This window comes from Taudactylus pleione, unplaced genomic scaffold, assembly GCF_031769625.1.
Source record: "Taudactylus pleione unplaced genomic scaffold, aTauple2 ptg000490l, whole genome shotgun sequence".
In the NCBI taxonomy this organism is placed as follows: Eukaryota; Metazoa; Chordata; class Amphibia; order Anura; family Myobatrachidae; genus Taudactylus; species Taudactylus pleione.
The window spans coordinates 4,052,573-4,077,041 of record NW_028284892.1 but is presented as its reverse complement, the minus strand read 5'-3'; the positions used below and the strand labels follow the sequence as shown (position 1 = coordinate 4,077,041).

The 24,469-nt window shown below is 41.7% G+C and overlaps 1 protein-coding gene across 1 annotated transcript in view; it reads left to right on the top strand.

Annotated features, from left to right (window-relative positions):
* The window catches only part of CA14 (carbonic anhydrase 14), a 64,605-nt gene that overhangs the window by 25,735 nt on the left and 14,401 nt on the right, over positions 1–24,469 (top strand). Inside the window, exons 4-6 of the mRNA XM_088449617.1 lie at positions 5,981–6,123; positions 12,389–12,484; positions 14,430–14,496. Coding sequence (XP_088305743.1) covers positions 5,981–6,123; positions 12,389–12,484; positions 14,430–14,496 — 306 coding nt within the window. The remainder of the gene's footprint in view (positions 1–5,980; positions 6,124–12,388; positions 12,485–14,429; positions 14,497–24,469) is intronic.

The following is a 24,469-nucleotide window of genomic DNA, read 5'->3' as shown; positions in this document are numbered from 1 at the left end:
TGGTTCCTAGTGAATTGCTAAGTTGCACCTCATGACTTAGTGAGGTCACTGGTTTCCAGTACATTGTTAAGTTGCACCTCATGCCTCAGTGAGGTCACTGGTTCCTAGTGAATTGCTAAGTTGCACCTCATGCCTCTGTGAGGTCACTGGTTCCCAGTGAATTGCTAAATAGCACCTCATGCCTCAGTGAGGTCACTGGTTCCTAGTGAATTGCTGAGTTGCACCTCATGGTTCAGTGAGGTTACTGGTTCACAGTGAACTGCTAAGTTGCACCCCATGCCTCAGTGAGGTCAGTGGTTCCTAGTGAATTGCTAAGTTGCACCTCATGGCTCAGTGAGGTCACTGGTTCCCAGTGAACTGCTAAGTTGCACCCCATGCCTCAGTGAGGTCAGTGGTTCCTAGTGAATTGCTAAGTTGCACCTCATGGCTCAGTGAGGTCACTGGTTCCCAGTGAACTGCTAAGTTGCATCGCATGCCTCAGTGAGGTCACTGGTTCCTAGTGAATTGCTGAGTTGCACCTCATGGCTCAGTGAGGTTACTGGTTCACAGTGAACTGCTAAGTTGCACCCCATGCCTCAGTGAGGTCAGTGGTTCCTAGTGAATTGCTAAGTTGCACCTCATGGCTCAGTGAGGTCACTGGTTCCCAGTGAACTGCTAAGTTGCACCCCATGCCTCAGTGAGGTCAGTGGTTCCTAGTGAATTGCTAAGTTGCACCTCATGGCTCAGTGAGGTCACTGGTTCCTAGTGAATTGCTGAGTTGCACCTCATGGCTCAGTGAGGTTACTGGTTCACAGTGAACTGCTAAGTTGCACCCCATGCCTCAGTGAGGTCAGTGGTTCCTAGTGAATTGCTAAGTTGCACCTCATGGCTCAGTGAGGTCACTGGTTCCCAGTGAACTGCTAAGTTGCACCCCATGCCTCAGTGAGGTCAGTGGTTCCCAGTAAATTGCTAAGTTGCACCTCATGGCTCAGTGAGGTCACTGGTTCCTAGTGAATTGCTAAGTTGCACCCCATGCCTCAGTGAGGTCAGTGGTTCCCAGTGAACTGCTAAGTTGCACCTCATGGCTCAGTGTGGTCACTGGTTCCTAGTGTATTGACATACTTTGTTATTAATAAAATAGATCACTGAGTGATCGTGGCGTGCATGTCAATGTAATGAGTTTGGTTTATTTGGAAATATACACCCCTCATTTAAAATATAAAACACGGGTTCCACCCTACAATTTGTACAGCTTGCTGTACAATTTTTCCCTGCAATTTATGTTACATAGATATAAACTGATTTATTTTTTAAATATTGTGCCTGGAATAAACTCATCTTTCAGCGTTTGGAGCGATTTGAAAAGATGGTGCATAGGCGCGTGGTGAGAGAAGACAGGTGCCTCACCGAGGGGATCAGGGCAGCGCTCCTTGTCCAGGGTGGGAAGTCGCAGTGAAGTCACCAGTGATATACGTGCTGGGACATAGGGCTCGGTGGTTGATGTTGGCACAGGCGGAGGAGGATGAAGCTCCGCTGGCCGGAGTCCGAGCAGTGGGAGGACGGATAAGAGGCTCTGTCGAGAGATGCTGCCATGGGGACAATTGTCACTTTGAAAAAAGCAGAATAAAGTGTCAGAGGGGACGAGGGAGGGGAGGGTGATATACAGCGGTATTGAAAGATGAATAGAATGAAAGCTGGGATTGGGGGAGAGGCATGAAAGGGTGATAGCAAAGAGTGAGGATGAGAAAGAGACTATTGAGGGAGAGTTGGTGAGAAAATTCTTACAGGGACAGAGAAAGAGGGAGGAAAAGGAGTTCTAGATGTGGGGAGGGCAGTTGTCCTGTGGACAGCGAGAGTGTAATGGTAAGTGTGGTAATAAAGGCGAGGGACGGGGCCAGTGAGGGAGAGATACAAGGGCCAGGGGTAAACACACAAAGTTGGTCTAACAAAGAATTATCTTGATAGCCTCCATATTTTTGGGCCGGTCTGGCTGAATTTCAAACTGGCTTGAATGGTTCAAGTATCTTTTATAGAGAGGAAGTGTGTACGGTTCTAGATTAGGGCAGATATTATAGTAACAAGTGAGCGAGCATGATTCTAGAATAGGGCAGGTAGAGAGAATGTGTACAGTTCTAGATAAGGGCAGTTATAGTGAGTGTGTACAGTTATAGATAAGGGCAGGTAGAGTGAGTGTGTACAGTTCTAGAAAAGGGCAGGTATAGTGAGTGTGTATAGTTATAGATAAGGGCATGTATAGTGAGTGTGTACAGTTCTAGATAAGGGCAGGTAGAGTGAGTGTGTACAGTTCTAGATAAGGGCAGGTAGAGTGAGTGTGTACAGTTCTAGATAAGGGCAGATAGAGTGAGTGTGTACAGTTCTAGATAAGGGCAGGTATAGTGAGTGTGTACAGTTCTAGATAAGGTCAGGTAGAGTGAGTGTGTACAGTTATAGATAAGGGCAGGTAGAGTGAGTGTGTACAGTTCTAGATAAGGGCAGGTAGAGTGAGTGTGTACAGTTCTAGATAAGGGCAGGTAGAGTGAGTGTGTATAGTTCTAGACAAGGGCAGGTAGAGTGAGTGTGTACAGTTCTAGATAAGGGCAGGTAGAGTGAGTGTGTACAGTTCTAGATAAGGGCAGGTAGAGTGAGTGTGTACAGTTCTAGATAAGGACAGGTAGAGTGAGTGTGTACAGTTTTATAGATAAGGGCAGATAGAGTGAGTGTATACAGTTCTAGATAAGGGCAGGTATAGTGAGTGTGTACAGTTCTAGACAAGGACAGGTAGAGTGAGTGTATACAGTTCTAGATAAGGGCAGGTAGAGTGAGTGTGTACAGTTCTAGATAAGGGCAGGTTGAGTGAGTGTGTATAGTTCTAGATAAGGGCAGGTAGAGTGAGTGTGTCCAGTTCTAGATAAGGGCAGGTAGAGTGAGTGTATCCAGTTCTAGATAAGGGCAGGTAGAGTGAGTGTGTACAGTTCTAGTTAAGGGCAGGTAGAGTGAGTGTGTACAGTTCTAGTTAAGGGCAGGTAGAGTGAGTGTGTACAGTTCTAGTTAAGGGCAGGTAGAGTGAGTGTGTACAGTTCTAGATAAGGGCAGGTTGAGTGAGTGTGTATAGTTCTAGATAAGGGCAGGTAGAGTGAGTGTGTCCAGTTCTAGATAAGGGCAGGTAGAGTGAGTGTATCCAGTTCTAGATAAGGGCATGTATAGTGAGTGTGTACAGTTCTAGATAAGGGCAGGTAGAGTGAGTGTGTACAGTTCTAGTTAAGGGCAGGTAGAGTGAGTGTGTACAGTTCTAGTTAAGGGCAGGTAGAGTGAGTGTGTACAGTTCTACATAAGGGCAGGTATAGTGAGTGTGTACAATTCTAGATAAGGGCAGGTAGAGTGAGTGTGCAGTTCTAGATAAGGGCAGGTAGAGTGAGTGTGTACCGTTCTAGATAAGGGCAGGTAGAGCGAGACACCAGGGTTCTGATTGTAGATAAAGGCAGTTAGTGTGTACAAGTACAGTTCTAGATAAGGGCACACAGAATTAGCATGCACAGTTGCAGATAATGGCAGATAAATTAAGCATGCACAGTTCTAAATAAGGTCAGACAAAGTAATTGTGCACAATTCTAGATAAAGGCAAACAGAGTGAGCGAGCATGGCTCCAGAAATGACAGACTGAGAGACCGTGCACAGTTGAAGTTAAGGGTCGAGTGCGCACATTTGTAGATAATGGTAGGTAGAGTGAGTGTTCACAGTTCTAGATAAGGTAAGATAGAGTGAGTGTGCACACTTCTAGATAAGGTAAGATAGAGTGAGTGTGCACAGTTCTAGATAAGGTAAGATAGAGTGAGTGTGCACAGTTCTAGATAAGGTAAGATAGAATGAGTGTGCACAGTTCTAGATAAGGTAAGATAGAATGAGTGTGCACAGTTCTAGATAAGGTAAGATAGAATGAGTGTGCACAGTTCTAGATAAGGTAAGATAGAGTGAGTGTGCACAGTTCTAGATAAGGTAAGATAGAATGAGTGTGCACAGTTCTAGATAAGGTAAGATAGAGTGAGTGTGCACAGTTCTAGATAAGGTAAGATAGAGTGAGTGTGCACAGTTCTAGAAAAAGGAAGGCGTGAATAACACAGGGTAGGCAGAGAAAACGTGCCCAGTTCTATATACGAGCAGATAGAGTGAGTTAGCACTGTTAGCGATTAGACCAGTTATAATAAGCGTGCATGGTTTCAGAAACGGACAAATTGTGCAGGAAAATGGCAGATACAGTGAGTGAGCATGGTTCTAGAAAAGAGCAGAGAGCGTGTACAGTTCTAGATAAAGGCAGACAGTGAGCAGCACTTTCTAGGAAAGGACAGATAGAGGGTCTGATTCAGAGGTGAACGCTATACGATGTTTTTGCAGTTGGGCTTTTTGTTTTGTACTGCGCATGTGCCTGAACTGCGCTGCGCATGTGCCGCAATGGATTTAAGACGGCGGTCGTAGAGTGGATTTGGACCCAGACTGATTGACAGGTAATGAGAATTTGAGGGAGATAACAGGGGTGGCGAGTCACACGCAGGCATGTTGCGTTTGTTTCAGGGGTGTGTCGCGGCCAGCAACTGCGTCCTTGTATGCAGTGGTGCCAGCGCCGGCCTCTTAGTTCCGAAGGACATTCTGAGCAACCATAGGGCTGCCCAGAGCATCGATGATGCGTCGTTGTATGCAAGAGGCGGATCAGAAACGCAGTCGCTGGGCGTCTCTATACAAATCCCGGGCAGCCGTGACATTAGCATATCATCTCAATCCCGCTGCGTACAAAGACGCATCGGCGGCAGGCCACGTCTGAATCATGCCCAGAGTGAGTAACTACAATACTAGATAAAGGTTGATATTGGCAGGAAGCAACTCAGTCAAAAGATGTGACGTTCCTGTTTCCAACCTGCAGGCGGAGGAGGACGACGCTCCGCTGGCCGGAGTCCGACGCTCCGCTGGCCGTCCCGGGCCGACGCTCCGCTGACCGGAGTCCGGTAGATGCGCCAACCCACATAATTAGGTTGATTGATTTTACAGGGGTCTTTCCAAATACCCTGAAGTAGTCGTGCTCTTTAAAATGCTCTTGGCAGACACATGAGTACCCTGTGCAAATAAAAAACCAACGCGGTTCTATCATTTTTGCAGATGGAACATTACCCCTTCTAAAAGTGACTCAGAATGATAGGCCGGGTGCAGAAGAGGCAGCGAGAGAGTTAAGCCCGGATTCACCTCCTGTGCAGTCACGCTCCCTACACTCACATCATATTGCTGCTCTGTCCTGAGAAATTGTAATCATTAGCATTAATAACACAGGAACTTGGCTTTCAGGGATCATAAGGTTCAGCGAGGCAAAAGTTTCCCAAACAATCCCCTGCTCACTGTTCTAAATCCATTCTAGATTACCGCTAACACAGTTTCAAGACTTTGAAACAGTTGCCAATGTTCCACTACTAGTTATCAGATAAATAAATTGTAAGCTCTTCAACCAAGAGAGCATTCCATGAGGCCACCAGGTGACGTAGCTGAGTTTCCTGTATGTGCTCGGTTGCCCAGCATACACTTTACATGCTCATATACATCTACACATGGGGCTAGAAAGGCGTAACTGGGCGGTAATGGGGCGTAACACAGGCAAAGTTTAGCAAGGACGCACTGATGAAATTGCGGGCTATGCCGTGCATGTTTGGATGGACCTCTTGTACCAAGGCTAGGGCTGGCACAAGTACGCACTGATGATGATGACGGCTATAAAACGTTTGATAATAGGGTCGGTGCGGGCGCTAAAATTCGGCATACAGGCAAATGTCCTTTGTATTCTCCTTGCATGGAATGCGAGCGTAATTACAGCTGACTCACATTCATGCGCATATTTTATCTTTACATGAATCTGTGTGAAAACACTATACGTCTGCTCTGGCAGAGAGACTACAATAAGGGGTGTTAGGGATAGTCTGCAAAGTGCGTTCGCTTTCTGATGTGAATATTCTGCATTTTGTTCCAGTTGTGCTTTCCCTACCATCATCCATGCGCCTCCACGGGCTCCCTAATAATTTCACAGCCGTCCAGCTCCACCTACACTGGGGTAACACGTCTCTACGAGAAGGGTCAGAGCACCAGATCGATGGGAAGGTGTACCCGGCAGAGGTAAGATTTTAGGGCAACTATGTGCTGCCATATCACACTGGCCCACTACAGTGGAGAGAACTCAGGATAGATTCATAATAATGGGTATGGCGGGTATTTGGCCACCTTGTAGAACCTTTTTTGGTTATGTCTGTGGCCCACAAACAGCTAATGAGCCTGCGTAATGTTTTCCTTGATAAACACAAGCTAGAGCAAAAAATAGGGCTCCCAATCCCGGGATTTTGGGATTTTGGCCTAAAAATGGCCGGGATTGAATCCCGGGATTGGAAGCCTCCAATCTCAATTCCGGCATTGGCCATAAATGTTTTCTTTTTTTAAATGCCGAGCACCTCCAGCAGAGTGCTCAGACGCTGCCTGGCTCCCCCTTCCCCCGGCTGGCACTGCACAGCGGCTTCGGGGCACCGCCCACCTACCTGTCTACAGGACACCGAAAGTTCTGCCGCCGAAAGTCCCGCCGGTAAATCACTGTGGGCAGCATATTTTTTTTTAAAACCAGGCCAATCCCGGGATTTTAAAAAAAAAGCCCCGGGATTGGCTTCCCTACTAAAAACAAAATGATAAACACAAACTACAGCTAAAAAAAAAAAATGATAATCACAAACTACAGCTAAAAAAAAAGCAAAATGATAAACATAAATTACAGCTAAAAAAATAAAATGTTCAGGCGCCCAATAATATTAGTCTGTATATATAGATACAGAGTGACAGCTGTATATATGCAGCAATATAGAGGACAGCAGCTATATAACAGAATAAAAAATATATAAAGTGCAATAGCAGTGTAAGGAAATATTAAAAAGGTTATTTATTAGCTAACAAGCAGTAATAATAATAATGATAAACTCTCAGGAGTTGAGAAAAATAGTCAATCTATAAAAGACAGTACATCATGTGTACCTAATATAGATGAATACAATATGCATTAAACAGACCGAAATGAGGAATGTTTTTTGCTCTAGCAAATGTCTTAGAACTGATCCGGCTGGCTCGATGGTAACACCATGAGATGCACTAGTCACATACGGCCGGCCCATAGCCCCGTCCACCGTGAGTGGCTGTGACTATAGCCGCTGTGCTTTGGAAAAGACAAGAGGCAAGAGGAGAAGGGATGGATCAGATAAAAAGAGCCAGTCCGCCCCCAAAAGCCCAAAACCTGAGGTGAAATCACCGCACAGGAAGTAAGCAAGAGGTCCAGAACAGAGACAAAGAGCTCAGGTCATACTTACCTATTTTCTAGCCAGGTGGGAGGTGTGGAGGGCTTGGTGAGGCCAAGTGGTTGGTGAGAGAGCGTGACAGTGCAGGTACGTCATGATTGCCCCGATTACCGGCATTGTAAAGTGGGGATGGGGCCATTGTAGTTCAGCAGTGTTGTATTCTGTACTGTAAAGGTTTGGGATATTATACTGGCATTATTTAATGTGTGCTTTCTTTTTGTCCTGTGTACAGTGTTGCAGTGGCATTGTATAATTGCATGTGTTAGTTGCATTATAGAAGAAGTTCACTTAGTCTTGTAGGTAGTGCACCACACCTTGCCCAGGGGTAGGATACAGAGCATGGGGACTGCTTTGGCCCTGATACATGAGACTTGGGGGGGGTAGACTATACCCGGTGGAGCAAGACTCAATAGTAGCGCCAGCGGTAGAGGAGTTCTGTATCCCCCAAACAGGTATCAATGCAGGATGACACTGCAACTCAAAAACACCTCCAGCGTCTTTTGCTGAATATCATGGTTCCCTAGTGATTCCATGTATGGGGGAAGGACAAGGGTCATTCTGAAGTGCGTGGACACCGCCTATATACTGTGTGAGCATTGACCATAGGGTGCCTGAGGCACTTGTGCCAGACAGATGTGACAGATCTAGGTCCAGGACTGACAACAAGATCATAAAGAAGAGTACCAAGCGTCCGTCTTTCCCTGCCCCCCACTCTTACATATGTACAGGCACCCCTGCGTAGGTGCAATAACACTATAAGTGGGCAAATGCAAGGAATCAACGTCATAGTCTATTATGGGACCCAGCATCCCTCCGATCTGGTAGATATAGATATCAGCTCCATGCCAGAACATCTGAGCTTCTCTATGGGAATGGCTGATTGGTAAATGATAAGCTTGCTATGGGGAAAAGGCAAGGTTCTCAGCTCTGTGTCTGGCTGCTGTGAGCTCTGAATCTGGCGCTGCTGGGTTGAAGCCCTGTGACCGGGTATGTAATGAGTAGTAAAATACTGCCCTTGACGCGTTTCACTGCTCTTAGCAGCAGTAGCAGTTTCCTTAGAAGGCATATGCTTTCAACCCAGCAGCGCCATACTCAGTAGAGAGAAGGAGAAGGGCTGGGGGCATCATGCCGCCAGCATAACGAGAACAGGAGGGGGGGGCGTCGGTCCTCTCAGGTACAGCATTTTCTGCAAGGTCACGCTCCTTGCCTGTGAACCCATGCCCCCTTTGGTGGTGCGCTAGTGTCCGTGTTTCTGCTTTCTCTGGTTGGGATGTATACGGCTGTTCCCAAATAAACTGTCCATTTACACGACTTCCATGCACTCAGGATGACCTGTGTTGTCTGACTTTCATGTGAGGCTTACGCTGGCCAATTAACACATTTATTTATTTTATCTAGCTGCTCGCACCTCATTTAGGACTGTTTAATGTCTAGCATAGTGCATTCGGGATGTAGTCAACTTACTGGCACCCGGAATGCCGACCGCCAGAATCCCGACACGGAAAGCCCGATTTGGGACTAAAATAGGCATCTAAATCCCGTCGCCTATCTTTAGCTCGGCACCGAGATCTCGACAGTCGCCATGCCGAAAGAAGGTAAGTGGGGAATGTTAGATGTTAGCCGAGGGGGGGGGGGGGGGCGAGAGGTAAGTTTAGGGACCCCCTGGAGAGGGTTAAGATTTGGCTAGGGAAAGGGGGGTTAGGGTCAGGCACCACCGGGGGGGAGGATAGGGTTCGTCATCCCCCGGGAGGGTTAGGCTTAGGGTATGGGAGGGGGGGGGTTAGGGTTAGGCACCACCGGGGGGAGGATAGGGTTCGGCATTTCCCCGGCAGGGTTAGGTTTAGGGTGCGGGAAAGGAGGGTTAGGGTTAGGCACCACCGGGGGGGGGGGAGGTTAGAATTAGGCACCACAGGGGGGAGGTTAGGGTTAGGCACCACTAAGGTTAGGGTTAGGGTACTTACCAGCCCCAGTCGGGATGTAGAGCGTTCGGGCTTCCGGTGTCGGTATTTCTTCCGGCGTTACATACCGATTCCATGCATTCAACTATATTACTTAAAAACTGATGATATTTATTATCATGCTGTACTGTTATTATATTTGACTACTGTTCTCAACTCTTGGGAGATTTTTTTAATTATTATTTTTATTATTATTATTTTTATTTATTATTTTTATTATTGCTGGTTAGCTAATAAATATAAATTTTTTAATATTTCCTTACGCAGGTCTTGTACTTTAGATTTTAGTAATACACCTTCTGTCTATAGTCCTGCATCAAACGTTTGTTTGTATTTATTTCTACAAAATTAAGCATAGAACCGATGAGTGAAGGATTAAACCTCTCCCTAGGAATTCTGGGTAGAGATATGCAAATTACTGAAATACTTGTTGCTCGACTACAATTGGCTTAAGGTTAAGGCTTAAATTCTTATTGCATGGTTTGTAGCATTAGGCAGAGTCCAGCTCAAGAAAATCTTTTCTCTGTTGGAAAAGTTTATCCGTCCCCAGCCTGCCAAGCGGCCAGGGGGTGAGACTATGAAACGCTAACATGGCCGGAGATACTAATAGCATGAGAAAGACACGAAGAGAGTCTGTAATTTTATTATATTAGTTGGATGTACTTCAATTCAGTTAATGAAAAAGATTTTGCTGGGTCAGGAAAAATTTGAACGAGACACAGAATGAAGCTGCCTGGGCCGGGCCTGGACTCCGAACAAATGATTAGCAACAAACATGTGACGTTCTTTATGATTAAAGGATAGAATCCGCCATTTACAGAAATGGCTAAAGCTGATCACACGGGAGGTAAGTTACTTGAAGCGCAGCGCAAAACTCCTTGGTTCAGCGTCAGTACATTTGGATGGTCCGCTTAGCGCACAGTAAGGGGCTGATTCTGATTCACACGCAAAATGGCTGTAGTTGTGGCAGCTGCAGAAGCCTGATTTAATACTGTATGCTAATGTAAGTATCCGTTCAACTAATGCGGGGTGTGCAAGCAGGAAGTTGTGGCACCAATTGATATTACGTCAGCATCCCCTATTCTCAACATTAATATCTACATGTGCACCAACCCCTTGCTAGGTGCTAGAGATCCGTCTGCAACAGGCTTCCCTTCCCCATACACGACTCAGAATCGCACGGAGCTTTTGATACGCGCCCACGACACACCCACAAGTCACTTTGTCACTGCCCAGTTCCTGCACCAGAAAGCCCTATTTCATGGAAATACAGATGCGGCCAAGTTGTGTCCAACTCAGAATAGGATGGACATACTAAAATACACATAAAGTCGCTTCTGCGCATGCACTGTTGCAGAACTTGCCATTTGCACCCGTGAAGAGAGATCCCTGCGACTAACTATCCACACTGGCGTGCCTCCTCTGTACACACTTACTCCCCCCAGCTTGTGCCCTCTACCTGTCTAGACTTCTGGTGGTGCACTTGTGTAAATTCAAGCACACAGCAGGTGCAAAGCTGGTTCCACACCGCATACCGGATGCGTTGCGCTTTGCAAACGACTTCCAGCATGTGTGTGGCTGCAATGCAAGATCACTTTCAACATGACTGGAGACCTGTTAGTATAGTCAGGAGATGACCATGCAGGCAGGCTAATGGTGGTGATCTGCGATCATCTTCCGAATGTGTTGACCCTGATTTCCAATAATGATATAATTGATTCCATAATCATCGGTATCTGAAATTTGGGTAATTTTCTGGCCATACACTCTGCGATATTGACCCAGCTGCCCAATATTGACTGTGATATCCTGTGTCCCGCATCACTAGGTACAGTCATAGGGTCTGACGCAGATTTGAACGCTAATCGTAATTACTACCGCATTGCGTGTAAGAAAACAATGCATACTTTTGCTCAAATGCACATTTGTACGAATCTGGTGCAAAGGATCATTCTGAAACTAGGCGCATTTACGATTACGTACAACTCTGCACATTCCACCGAAAAGCCCTCGCTGGATGTAGCCTATGGAAAACGCCTAGTTACAACCCAGTTCTGCTAATTCAGATGCTAGTGGAAATGCGACTGACATGCGTATGACCGTGCATAAGCCTAGTTGCAGAGCCAAAACACACAACATACGCTCTGCTAACGGACTTGCGTTCAACTTGGAATCCGCTCCGTCCAGTGGGTGGGCCAATCAGATTGCAAGGGTCCTCGTGCCACCTGTTGACTGATGACCAAACATTTGCGGTAGATGGGACTTCCCAACTGACTGATAAAATCAGGTGTGGTTCTAATAGTCTACTTTGGTCAACTCGGGTGCCCACAGCTCCCAATGATCTGCCAAAAGCTATCAAATCAGCAATCAACACCAGTGTGTGTAGATAGCTTCGGGCTCTTGGTATTTTATTGGGAGGTGAGATATTTAGTCTTGTGTTCAAGTGCACTTGTTATTTCTATGTAGAAAAAGGTTAAACTGATTGTATTCGCAGTGGGAAGTTGTCAATTTTCTAGTTCAGTAACCGCTGCAGGATTATAAACCTGCAGGCTCTCTGCTGCTGGGACAGAGGAATGTGCTTACTGCCTGCGGCCAACGGCCCCGTAGGGCTTCTGAACACAACAAACAAAGGACCCTTCATAACTCAGACAGCAGAGTCAGCAAAACTTCACCCCCGGCCCATGTGCAATCCTAATACAATAACACAGGATTACGCCATTGCTACATTGTAATGTATGGACTAATCTATCTCTGATGTATTAATAATGTGTCAGGGTCTCTCATTGCGCCACTTAACCACAAATTCTTTTTCACCAGGGCCTCCAATATTACTTATGGATTGTAAACGTAGTCGTACAGTGTGATATGTGACAATTAGATTGCAAGCTCATCAGGGCAGGTTTTTTTTTTTCTTATACTGTTACATGGTCATTTCTTGGAGACTATTAAACCATCAGAAAAATGCCTCTAGCACTGTAACTAAAATATATACTAGATTGCAAGCTTTATGGAACAGAGTATAAATGTGGTTGTGGTCTTTGGAATGAAAAATAATAGAATTTTATATATCCATCCTTTTTGTTCCCAAACCAGTTACACATCGTCCATTACAACTCTGACAAATTTTCCACCATCAGTGATGCTATAAACAAACCAAATGGGCTGGCGGTTCTGGGAATCTTAATTGAGGTGAGAAACGCGTTGTGCATGGCTTTCTTTTTCCTCCATTTACTTGCCTATGAGGATCCAGAATAATTTAATTAAACTAATGTACTTGTTACTTTCTCATGCCTATTTTTCTTGTTATCTTCCATTTTGTTAATCGTAAACGCCACGCGTTTTGAGCCACAGTATACACCTGAAAAGCAGTGATAGGAGGTGAAGAAAAAGCACTGATGGCAGTGAACCTAATGCTTATTATGCCATTTCTTAATTATCATTCAAAGGGGTTTTGGTTACCTTTTTATTAATATTAATTTTCTTATGAGCATTTTATTTATTTTGCACCTGCACACTCCACAGTGCTGTACAGTTATTGTAAGATCCCTTTTGTGTTTTTTTTTCAATGAAAAAAAGAGAGAAGCCATTAGGATTAGGTAATATACTTAATAAAAGTTGCAGGAAGACACGTTGAAAGCCAATAGGTTGAAATAATCAGGACTTGGAGAACCCCCCTTGACTAGACCTGTTTTGTATTTGTCGGCGGTAAATGAAATAGCAAAATAAAATGATTATTTCACCCGTGGTGGGATCACCAGTAACACAAGACCGGTTTAGAATGTTGACAGCTGCCCCATGTAGACGTAGATGGCCTAATACAAAGCTGCACCAAGCTTGTTCTGCAGACAGATCTCGTGGTTCATCGCATGGCTCATGTTGCGGGGCTTAAGCAACTATTGGCAATTATGGGCAACTGAAAGTTGTACAAGTCACAGTGGCATCTCCACTTGTGGCTGAATAGTTATCACTGGGTGGCAGTTGGGCGTTTGAATAACTGGCTAAGTATTTTGAGGGTGTGTAAGCGGAATTGCGGGCTATTCAGAAGTGGGCATGCGCAGAAATCCTTCTGATTCCAGACAGATCTCTTGTGCCAAGGATGGCTGCAGGCATTTCAGCATCAATCCCAACCTTTTATAATCTTAAGGGGCAAACACACTAGACGATGTGCTGAAAGATATTGGTGAAAGATATTGGTGAAAGATATTGGGTGTACACACTGAAAGATCTCGTTAACGATATCGTCCAGTGACGTCATCCTGCTACATCCCTGAACAGGCACTTACTGACTATGGCCCTGATTCAGAGCCGGACGCTCTGACCAGAGCGCTCGCTCTTAATCAGGGCCCTCCTCCATTAAAATGGAGCGTCCTCCTGGACGCTCGTATAGCTGTGGGTCACCACCCACAGAATATACGAGCGTGCAAAAAGATGGTCACGATGGTCTTGACCATCGCGACCATCGGACTTGCGAGGGAAACCCTGCGGTCGGGTTTCCCAGCCACAAGCCCTGGAGTGATTTTGGCTCTATCAGAGCCAAAATCACTGCAACTGACATCACTAGTGATGTCAGTGGGGCCGGCTTCAGACGGTAGGCGTTCCAATGGGAACTCCTCCGTCTGGCAGGCACGCCCCGGCACACCCACCAAAGGGGGCGTGCTGTCAATCAACACCGACAGCACGCCCCCTTTGGTGCGAGACCCCGAGCGATGGAAAGCCCATCGCTCGCCGGGTCTCGCGCATGCGCACGACGGAGCTCCCTCCGTCGTGCGCATGCGCAGTGGGGAACATCGACCCACTTGCGAGCGTACTGCCGCTCGCGAGTGGGTCTGAATGACCCCCTATATCGTTAGATTGGCCTGCATGTGTGCACGACAGCCAACATCGTTAATGACCCGCGGGAAAGTGCATCATTAGTCGTTTGGCGCATATACACTGCACAATATGAACGAGATATCGTTGAACGATATCATTATCGTTCACTTTTATCGTTTACTGTGTATGTCCATTTACTGTAGGTATTTAATGGGAGATCGGAATCTGTGTTTACATTCCTACTTTCCTGTTGTTTTGGATTATACATTTTCCACTGATCTGATATATGTCATGTTTTTCATCTTAAACCCACATAAAACAGATAGGGTCTATGGAGAATACAGGATACAGCAACATTCTTAATTATCTGGATAAAGTTCGCTACGCAGGTAAGAAAATATTCAAGAAATATTTACTCCATCCATGGAGGTAAATTACGAAGTGCAATATGACTGCACCGCAGTGCACATCATATTTGTACGCCATACAGTACAATACAGATCTATAAAGCTCCATGTATTTATATTACATAAATATTATACAGATGTGCCCACATACATCTATCCTCCATGCTCTACAAGTCGCGCCACACATAACGCGGGAGCTCCGTGTGCCTAGATCTCCATGCTTCTGTACTGCAGAGCTATAGCATACATGTACATATATATTACAGATCTATAACATCCATACTCGTGTATTGCAGATCTATAGCATACATGTACCTATATTACAGATCTATAACATCCATACTCGTGTATTGCAGATCTATAACATCCATGCACCTATATTACAGATCTATAACATCCATACTCGTGTATTGCAGATCTATAGCATCCATGCACCTATATTACAGATCTATAACATCCATACTCCTGTACTGCAGATCTACAGCATACATGCACCTATATTACAGATCTATAACATCCATACTCGTGTATTGCAGATCTATAACATCCATGCACCTATATTACAGATCTATAACATCCATACTCGTGTATTGCAGATCAATAACATCCATGCACCTATATTACAGATCTATAACATCCATACTCCTGTACTGCAGATCTACAGCATACATGCACCTATATTACAGATCTATAACATCCATACTCGTGTATTGCAGATCTATAGCATCCATGCACCTATATTACAGATCTATAACATCCATACTCCTGTACTGCAGATCTACAGCATACATGCACCTATATTACAGATCTATAACATCCATACTCGTGTATTGCAGATCTATAACATCCATGCACCGATATTACAGATCTATAACATCCATACTCGTGTATTGCAGATCAATAACATCCATGCACCTATATTACAGATCTATAACATCCATACCCCTGTACTGCAGATCTACAGCATACATGCACCTATATTACAGATCTATAACATCCATACTTCTGTACTGCAAATCTATAACATCCATGCACCTATATTACAGATCTATAACATCCATACTTCTGTACTGCAGATCTATAACATCCATGCACCAATATTACAGATCTATAACATCCATGCACCTATATTAGATCTATAACATCCATACTCCTGTACTGCAGATCTATAACATCCATGCACCTATATTACAGATCTATAACATCCATGCACCTATATTACAGATCTATAACATACATGCACCTATATTACAGATCTATAACATCCATGCACCTATATTACAGATCTATAACATCCATACTTCTGTACTGCAGATCTATAACATCCATGCACCAATATTACAGATCTATAACATCCATGCACCTATATTACAGATCTATAACATCCATACTTCTGTACTGCAGATCTATAACATCCATGCACCAATATTACAGATCTATAACATACATGCACCTATATTACAGATCTATAACATCCATGCACCTACAGTGCCTTACACAAATATTCACCCCCTTGGCTTTTTACCTTTTTCGTTACATTACAACCTGTAGTTTGTTTGTTTTTTAATCTGAATTGTATATGATGGATCTGCACAAAATAGTTTAATTTGGTGAAGTGAAATAGAGAAAAATGTATATAAAAAAGAATCTGTATAAATAAAATTCTGAAAATTGTCATGTGCATATGTAATCACCCCCTTTGCTATGAAGCCCCTCAAAAGTTCTGGTGCAGCCAATTACCTTCAGAAGTCACATAATTAGTGAAATGTATCCACCTGTGTGAAATCTCATGATATCAGTAAAAACACACCTTTTCTGAAAGGCCCCAGAAGCTGCAACACCACTAAGCAAGAGGCATCACACCATGAAGACCAAGGAGCTCTCCAAACAAGTCAGGGACAAAGTTGTTGAGAAGTACAATTCTGGGTTGGGTTATAAAAAAATATCCAAATCTTTGATGATCCCCCGGAGCACCATCAAATCCATCATCATCACCAAATAGAAAGAACATGGTACCGCAACAAACCTGCCAAGAGAGGGCCACCCACCAAAACTCACTGACAGGGCAAGGAGGTCATTAATCAGAGAGGCAGCACAGAGACCAAAGGTAACCCTGAAGGAGCTGCAGAGTTCCACAGCAGAGACTGGTGTATCTGTGCATGTGACCACAATAAGCCGTACACTCCATAGAGCTGGGCCTTATGGAAGAGTGGCCAGAAAAAAGCCATTACTTAGTCATAAAAAAGACACTATTTGAGTTTGCCAAAAGGCATGTGGGCGACTCCCCAAATGTATGGAGGAAGGTGATCTGGTCAGATGAGACTAAAATTGAACTTTACGGCCACCAATGAAAACGCTATGTCTGGCGCAAACCCAACACATCCCATCACCCCAAGAACATCATCCCCACAGTGAAACATGGTGGTGGCAGCATCATGCTGTGGGGATGTTTTTCAGCAGCAGGGACTGGGAAACTGATTCGAGTTGAGGGAAAGATGGATGGTGCTAAATACAGGGATATTCTAGAGCAAAACCTGTTTCAGTCTGCCTGTGATTTGAGACTGGGACGGAGGACAGCAGGACAATGACCCATAGCATACTGCTAAAGCAACACTCCAGTGGTTTAAGGGGAAACATGTAAATGTGTAGGAATGGCCTAGTCAAAGCCCAGATCTCGATCCAATTGAGAATCTGAGGTCAGACTTGAAGTTTGCTGTTCACAAGCGGAAACCATCCAACATGAAGGAGCTGGAGCAGTTTTGCCTTGAGGAATGGGCAAAAATCCCAGGGGCAAGATGTGGCAAGCTCATAGAGACTTATCCAAAGCGACTTGCAGCTGTAATTGCCGCAAAAGATGGCTGGATAAAGTACTGACTTTAGGGGGGTGAATAGTTATGCACGCTGAAGTTTTCTGTTATGTTGTCCTAAATGTTGTTTGATTCACAATATAAAAAAAATACACAACTTCACAGTTGTAGGCATGTTCTGTGAATGAAATGATGCACACCTTCACACAATCCATTTTGATTCCAGGTTGTGAGGCAACAAAACCTGAAAAATTTAAAAGGTGTGAATACTTTTGCAAGGCACTGTATATTACAGATCTATAACATCCATGCACCTATATTACAGATCTATAACATCCATGCACCTATATTACAGATCTATAACATCCATGCACCTATACTACAGAACTATAACATCCATGCACCTATATTACAGATCTATAACATCCATGCACCTGTATTACAGAACTATAACATCCATGCACCTATATTACAGATCTATAACATCCATGCACCTATATTACAGAACTATAACATCCATGCACCTATATTACAGATCTATAACATCCATGCACCTATATTACAGATCTATAACATCCATGCACCTATACTACAGATCTATAACATCCATGCACCTATATTACAGATCTATAACATCCATGCACCTATACTACAGAACTATAACATCCATGCACCTATATTACAGATCTATAACATCCATGCACCTATATTACAGAACTATAACATCCATGCACCTATATTACAGATCTATAACATCCATGCACCTATATTACAGAACTATAACATCCATGCACCTATATTACAGATCTATAACATCCATGCACCTATATTACAGATCTATAACATCCATTCACCTATACTACAGAACTATAACATCCATGCACCTATATTACAGATCTATAACATCCATGCACCTGTATTACAGAACTATAACATCCATGCACCTATATTACAGATCTATAACATCCATGCACCTATATTACAGAACTATAACATCCATGCACCTATATTACAGATCTATAACATCCATGCACCTATATTACAGATCTATAACATCCATGCACCTATATTACAGATCTATAACATCCATGCACCTATACTACAGAACTATAACATCCATGCACCTATATTACAGATCTATAACATCCATGCACCTGTATTACAGAACTATAACATCCATGCACCTATATTACAGATCTATAACATCCATGCACCTATATTACAGAACTATAACATCCATGCACCTATATTACAGATCTATAACATCCATGCACCTATATTACAGATCTATAACATCCATGCACCTATATTACAGATCTATAACATCCATGCACCTATATTACAGAACTATAACATCCATGCACCTATATTACAGATCTATAACATCCATGCACCTATATTACAGATCTATAACATCCATGCACCTGTATTACAGAACTATAACATCCATGCACCTATATTACAGATCTATAACATCCATGCACCTATATTACAGAACTATAACATCCATGCACCTATATTACAGATCTATAACATCCATGCACCTATATTACAGAACTATAACATCCATGCACCTATATTACAGATCTATAACATCCATGCACCTATACTACAGATCTATAACATCCATGCACCTATATTACAGATCTATAACATCCATGCACCTATACTACAGAACTATAACATCCATGCACCTATATTACAGATCTATAACATCCATGCACCTATATTACAGAACTATAACATCCATGCACCTATATTACAGATCTATAACATCCATGCACCTATATTACAGAACTATAACATCCATGCACCTATATTACAGATCTATAACATCCATGCACCTATATTACAGATCTATAACATCCATTCACCTATACTACAGAACTATAACATCCATGCACCTATATTACAGATCTATAACATCCATGCACCTATACTACAGAACTATAACATCCATGCACCTATATTACAGATCTATAACATCCATGCACCTATATTACAGATCTATAACATCCATGCACCTATATTACAGAACTATAACATCCATGCACCTATATTACAGATCTATAACATCCATGCACCTATATTACAGAACTATAACATCCATGCACCTATATTACAGATCTATAACATCCATGCACCTATATTACAGAACTATAACATCCATGCACCTATATTACAGATCTATAACATCCATGCACCTATACTACAGAACTATAACATCCATGCACCTATATTACAGATCTATAACATCCATGCACCTATACTACAGAACTATAACATCCATGCACCTATATTACAGATCTATAACATCCATGCACCTATATTACAGATCTATAACATCCATGCACCTATACTACAGATCTATAACATCCATGCACCTATATTACAGATCTATAACATCCATGCACCTATACTACAGAACTATAACATCCATGCACCTATATTACAGATCTATAACATCCATGCACCTATATTACAGAACTATAACATCCATGCACCTATATTACAGATCTATAACATCCATGCACCTATATTACAGAACTATAACATCCATGCACCTATATTACAGATCTATAACATCCATGCACCTATATTACAGATCTATAACATCCATTCACCTATACTACAGAACTATAACATCCATGCACCTATATTACAGATCTATAACATCCATGCACCTATACTACAGAACTATAACATCCATGCACCTATATTACAGATCTATAACATCCATGCACCTATATTACAGATCTATAACATCCATGCACCTATACTACAGATCTATAACATCCATGCACCTATATTACAGATCTATAACATCCATGCACCTATATTACAGAACTATAACATCCATGCACCTATATTACAGATCTATAACATCCATGCACCTATATTACAGAACTATAACATCCATGCACCTATATTACAGATCTATAACATCCATGCACCTATATTACAGAACTATAACATCCATGCACCTATATTACAGATCTATAACATCCATGCACCTATACTACAGAACTATAACATCCATGCACCTATATTACAGATCTATAACATCCATGCACCTATATTACAGATCTATAACATCCATGCACCTATATTACAGATCTATAACATCCATGCACCTATATTACAGATCTATAACATCCATGCACCTATATTACAGATCTATAACATCCATGCACCTATATTACAGATCTATAACATCCATGCACCTATACTACAGAACTATAACATCCATGCACCTATATTACAGATCTATAACATCCATGCACCTATATTACAGATCTATAACATCCATGCACCTATACTACAGATCTATAACATCCATGCACCTATATTACAGAACTATAACATCCATGAACCTATACTACAGATCTATAACATCCATGCACCTATATTACAGATCTATAACATCCATGCACCTATATTACAGAACTATAACATCCATGCACCTATATTACAGATCTATAACATCCATGAACCTATATTACAGAACTATAACATCCATGCACCTATATTACAGATCTATAACATCCATGCACCTATATTACAGAACTATAACATCCATGCACCTATATTACAGATCTATAACATCCATGCACCTATATTACAGATCTATAACATCCATGCACCTATATTACAGATCTATAACATCCATGCACCTATATTACAGATCTATAACATCCATGCACCTATATTACAGAACTATAACATCCATGCACCTATATTACAGATCTATAACATCCATGCACCTATATTACAGAACTATAACATCCATGCACCTATATTACAGATCTATAACATCCATGCACCTATACGACAACTATAACATCCATGCACCTATATTACAGATCTATAACATCCATGCACCTATATTACAGATCTATAACATCCATGCACCTATACGACAGATCTATAACATCCATGCACCTATATTACAGATCTATAACATCCATGCACCTATACTACAGAACTATAACATCCATGCACCTATATTACAGATCTATAACATCCATGCACCTATATTACAGAACTATAACATCCATGCACCTATATTACAGATCTATAACATCCATGCACCTATATTACAGAACTATAACATCCATGCACCTATATTACAGATCTATAACATCCATGCACCTATATTACAGATCTATAACATCCATTCACCTATACTACAGAACTATAACATCCATGCACCTATATTACAGATCTATAACATCCATGCACCTATACTACAGAACTATAACATCCATGCACCTATATTACAGATCTATAACATCCATGCACCTATATTACAGATCTATAACATCCATGCACCTATACTACAGATCTATAACATCCATGCACCTATATTACAGATCTATAACATCCATGCACCTATATTACAGATCTATAACATCCATGCACCTATATTACAGATCTATAACATCCATGCACCTATATTACAGATCTATAACATCCATGCACCTATATTACAGATCTATAACATCCATGCACCTATATTACAGATCTATAACATCCATGCACCTATACTACAGAACTATAACATCCATGCACCTATATTACAGATCTATAACATCCATGCACCTATATTACAGATCTATAACATCCATGCACCTATACTACAGATCTATAACATCCATGCACCTATATTACAGAACTATAACATCCATGAACCTATACTACAGATCTATAACATCCATGCACCTATATTACAGATCTATAACATCCATGCACCTATATTACAGAACTATAACATCCATGCACCTATATTACAGATCTATAACATCCATGAACCTATATTACAGAACTATAACATCCATGCACCTATATTACAGATCTATAACATCCATGCACCTATATTACAGAACTATAACATCCATGCACCTATATTACAGATCTATAACATCCATGCACCTATATTACAGATCTATAACATCCATGCACCTATATTACAGATCTATAACATCCATGCACCTATATTACAGATCTATAACATCCATGCACCTATATTACAGAACTATAACATCCATGCACCTATATTACAGATCTATAACATCCATGCACCTATATTACAGAACTATAACATCCATGCACCTATATTACAGATCTATAACATCCATGCACCTATACGACAACTATAACATCCATGCACCTATATTACAGATCTATAACATCCATGCACCTATATTACAGATCTATAACATCCATGCACCTATACGACAGATCTATAACATCCATGCACCTATATTACAGATCTATAACATCCATGCACCTATACTACAGAACTATAACATCCATGCACCTATATTACAGATCTATAACATCCATGCACCTATATTACAGAACTATAACATCCATGCACCTATATTACAGATCTATAACATCCATGCACCTATATTACAGAACTATAACATCCATGCACCTATATTACAGATCTATAACATCCATGCACCTATATTACAGATCTATAACATCCATTCACCTATACTACAGAACTATAACATCCATGCACCTATATTACAGAACTATAACATCCATGAACCTATACTACAGATCTATAACATCCATGCACCTATATTACAGATCTATAACATCCATGCACCTATATTACAGAACTATAACATCCATGCACCTATATTACAGATCTATAACATCCATGAACCTATATTACAGAACTATAACATCCATGCACCTATATTACAGATCTATAACATCCATGCACCTATATTACAGAACTATAACATCCATGCACCTATATTACAGATCTATAACATCCATGCACCTATATTACAGATCTATAACATCCATGCACCTATATTACAGATCTATAACATCCATGCACCTATATTACAGATCTATAACATCCATGCACCTATATTACAGAACTATAACATCCATGCACCTATATTACAGATCTATAACATCCATGCACCTATATTACAGAACTATAACATCCATGCACCTATATTACAGATCTATAACATCCATGCACCTATACGACAACTATAACATCCATGCACCTATATTACAGATCTATAACATCCATGCACCTATATTACAGATCTATAACATCCATGCACCTATACGACAGATCTATAACATCCATGCACCTATATTACAGATCTATAACATCCATGCACCTATACTACAGAACTATAACATCCATGCACCTATATTACAGATCTATAACATCCATGCACCTATATTACAGAACTATAACATCCATGCACCTATATTACAGATCTATAACATCCATGCACCTATATTACAGAACTATAACATCCATGCACCTATATTACAGATCTATAACATCCATGCACCTATATTACAGATCTATAACATCCATTCACCTATACTACAGAACTATAACATCCATGCACCTATATTACAGATCTATAACATCCATGCACCTATACTACAGAACTATAACATCCATGCACCTATATTACAGATCTATAACATCCATGCACCTATATTACAGATCTATAACATCCATGCACCTATACTACAGATCTATAACATCCATGCACCTATATTACAGATCTATAACATCCATGCACCTATATTACAGAACTATAACATCCATGCACCTATATTACAGATCTATAACATCCATGCACCTATATTACAGAACTATAACATCCATGCACCTATATTACAGATCTATAACATCCATGCACCTATACTACAGAACTATAACATCCATGCACCTATATTACAGATCTATAACATCCATGCACCTATATTACAGATCTATAACATCCATGCACCTATATTACAGATCTATAACATCCATGCACCTATATTACAGATCTATAACATCCATGCACCTATATTACAGATCTATAACATCCATGCACCTATATTACAGATCTATAACATCCATGCACCTATACTACAGAACTATAACATCCATGCACCTATATTACAGATCTATAACATCCATGCACCTATATTACAGATCTATAACATCCATGCACCTATACTACAGATCTATAACATCCATGCACCTATATTACAGAACTATAACATCCATGCACCTATACTACAGATCTATAACATCCATGCACCTATATTACAGATCTATAACATCCATGCACCTATATTACAGAACTATAACATCCATGCAC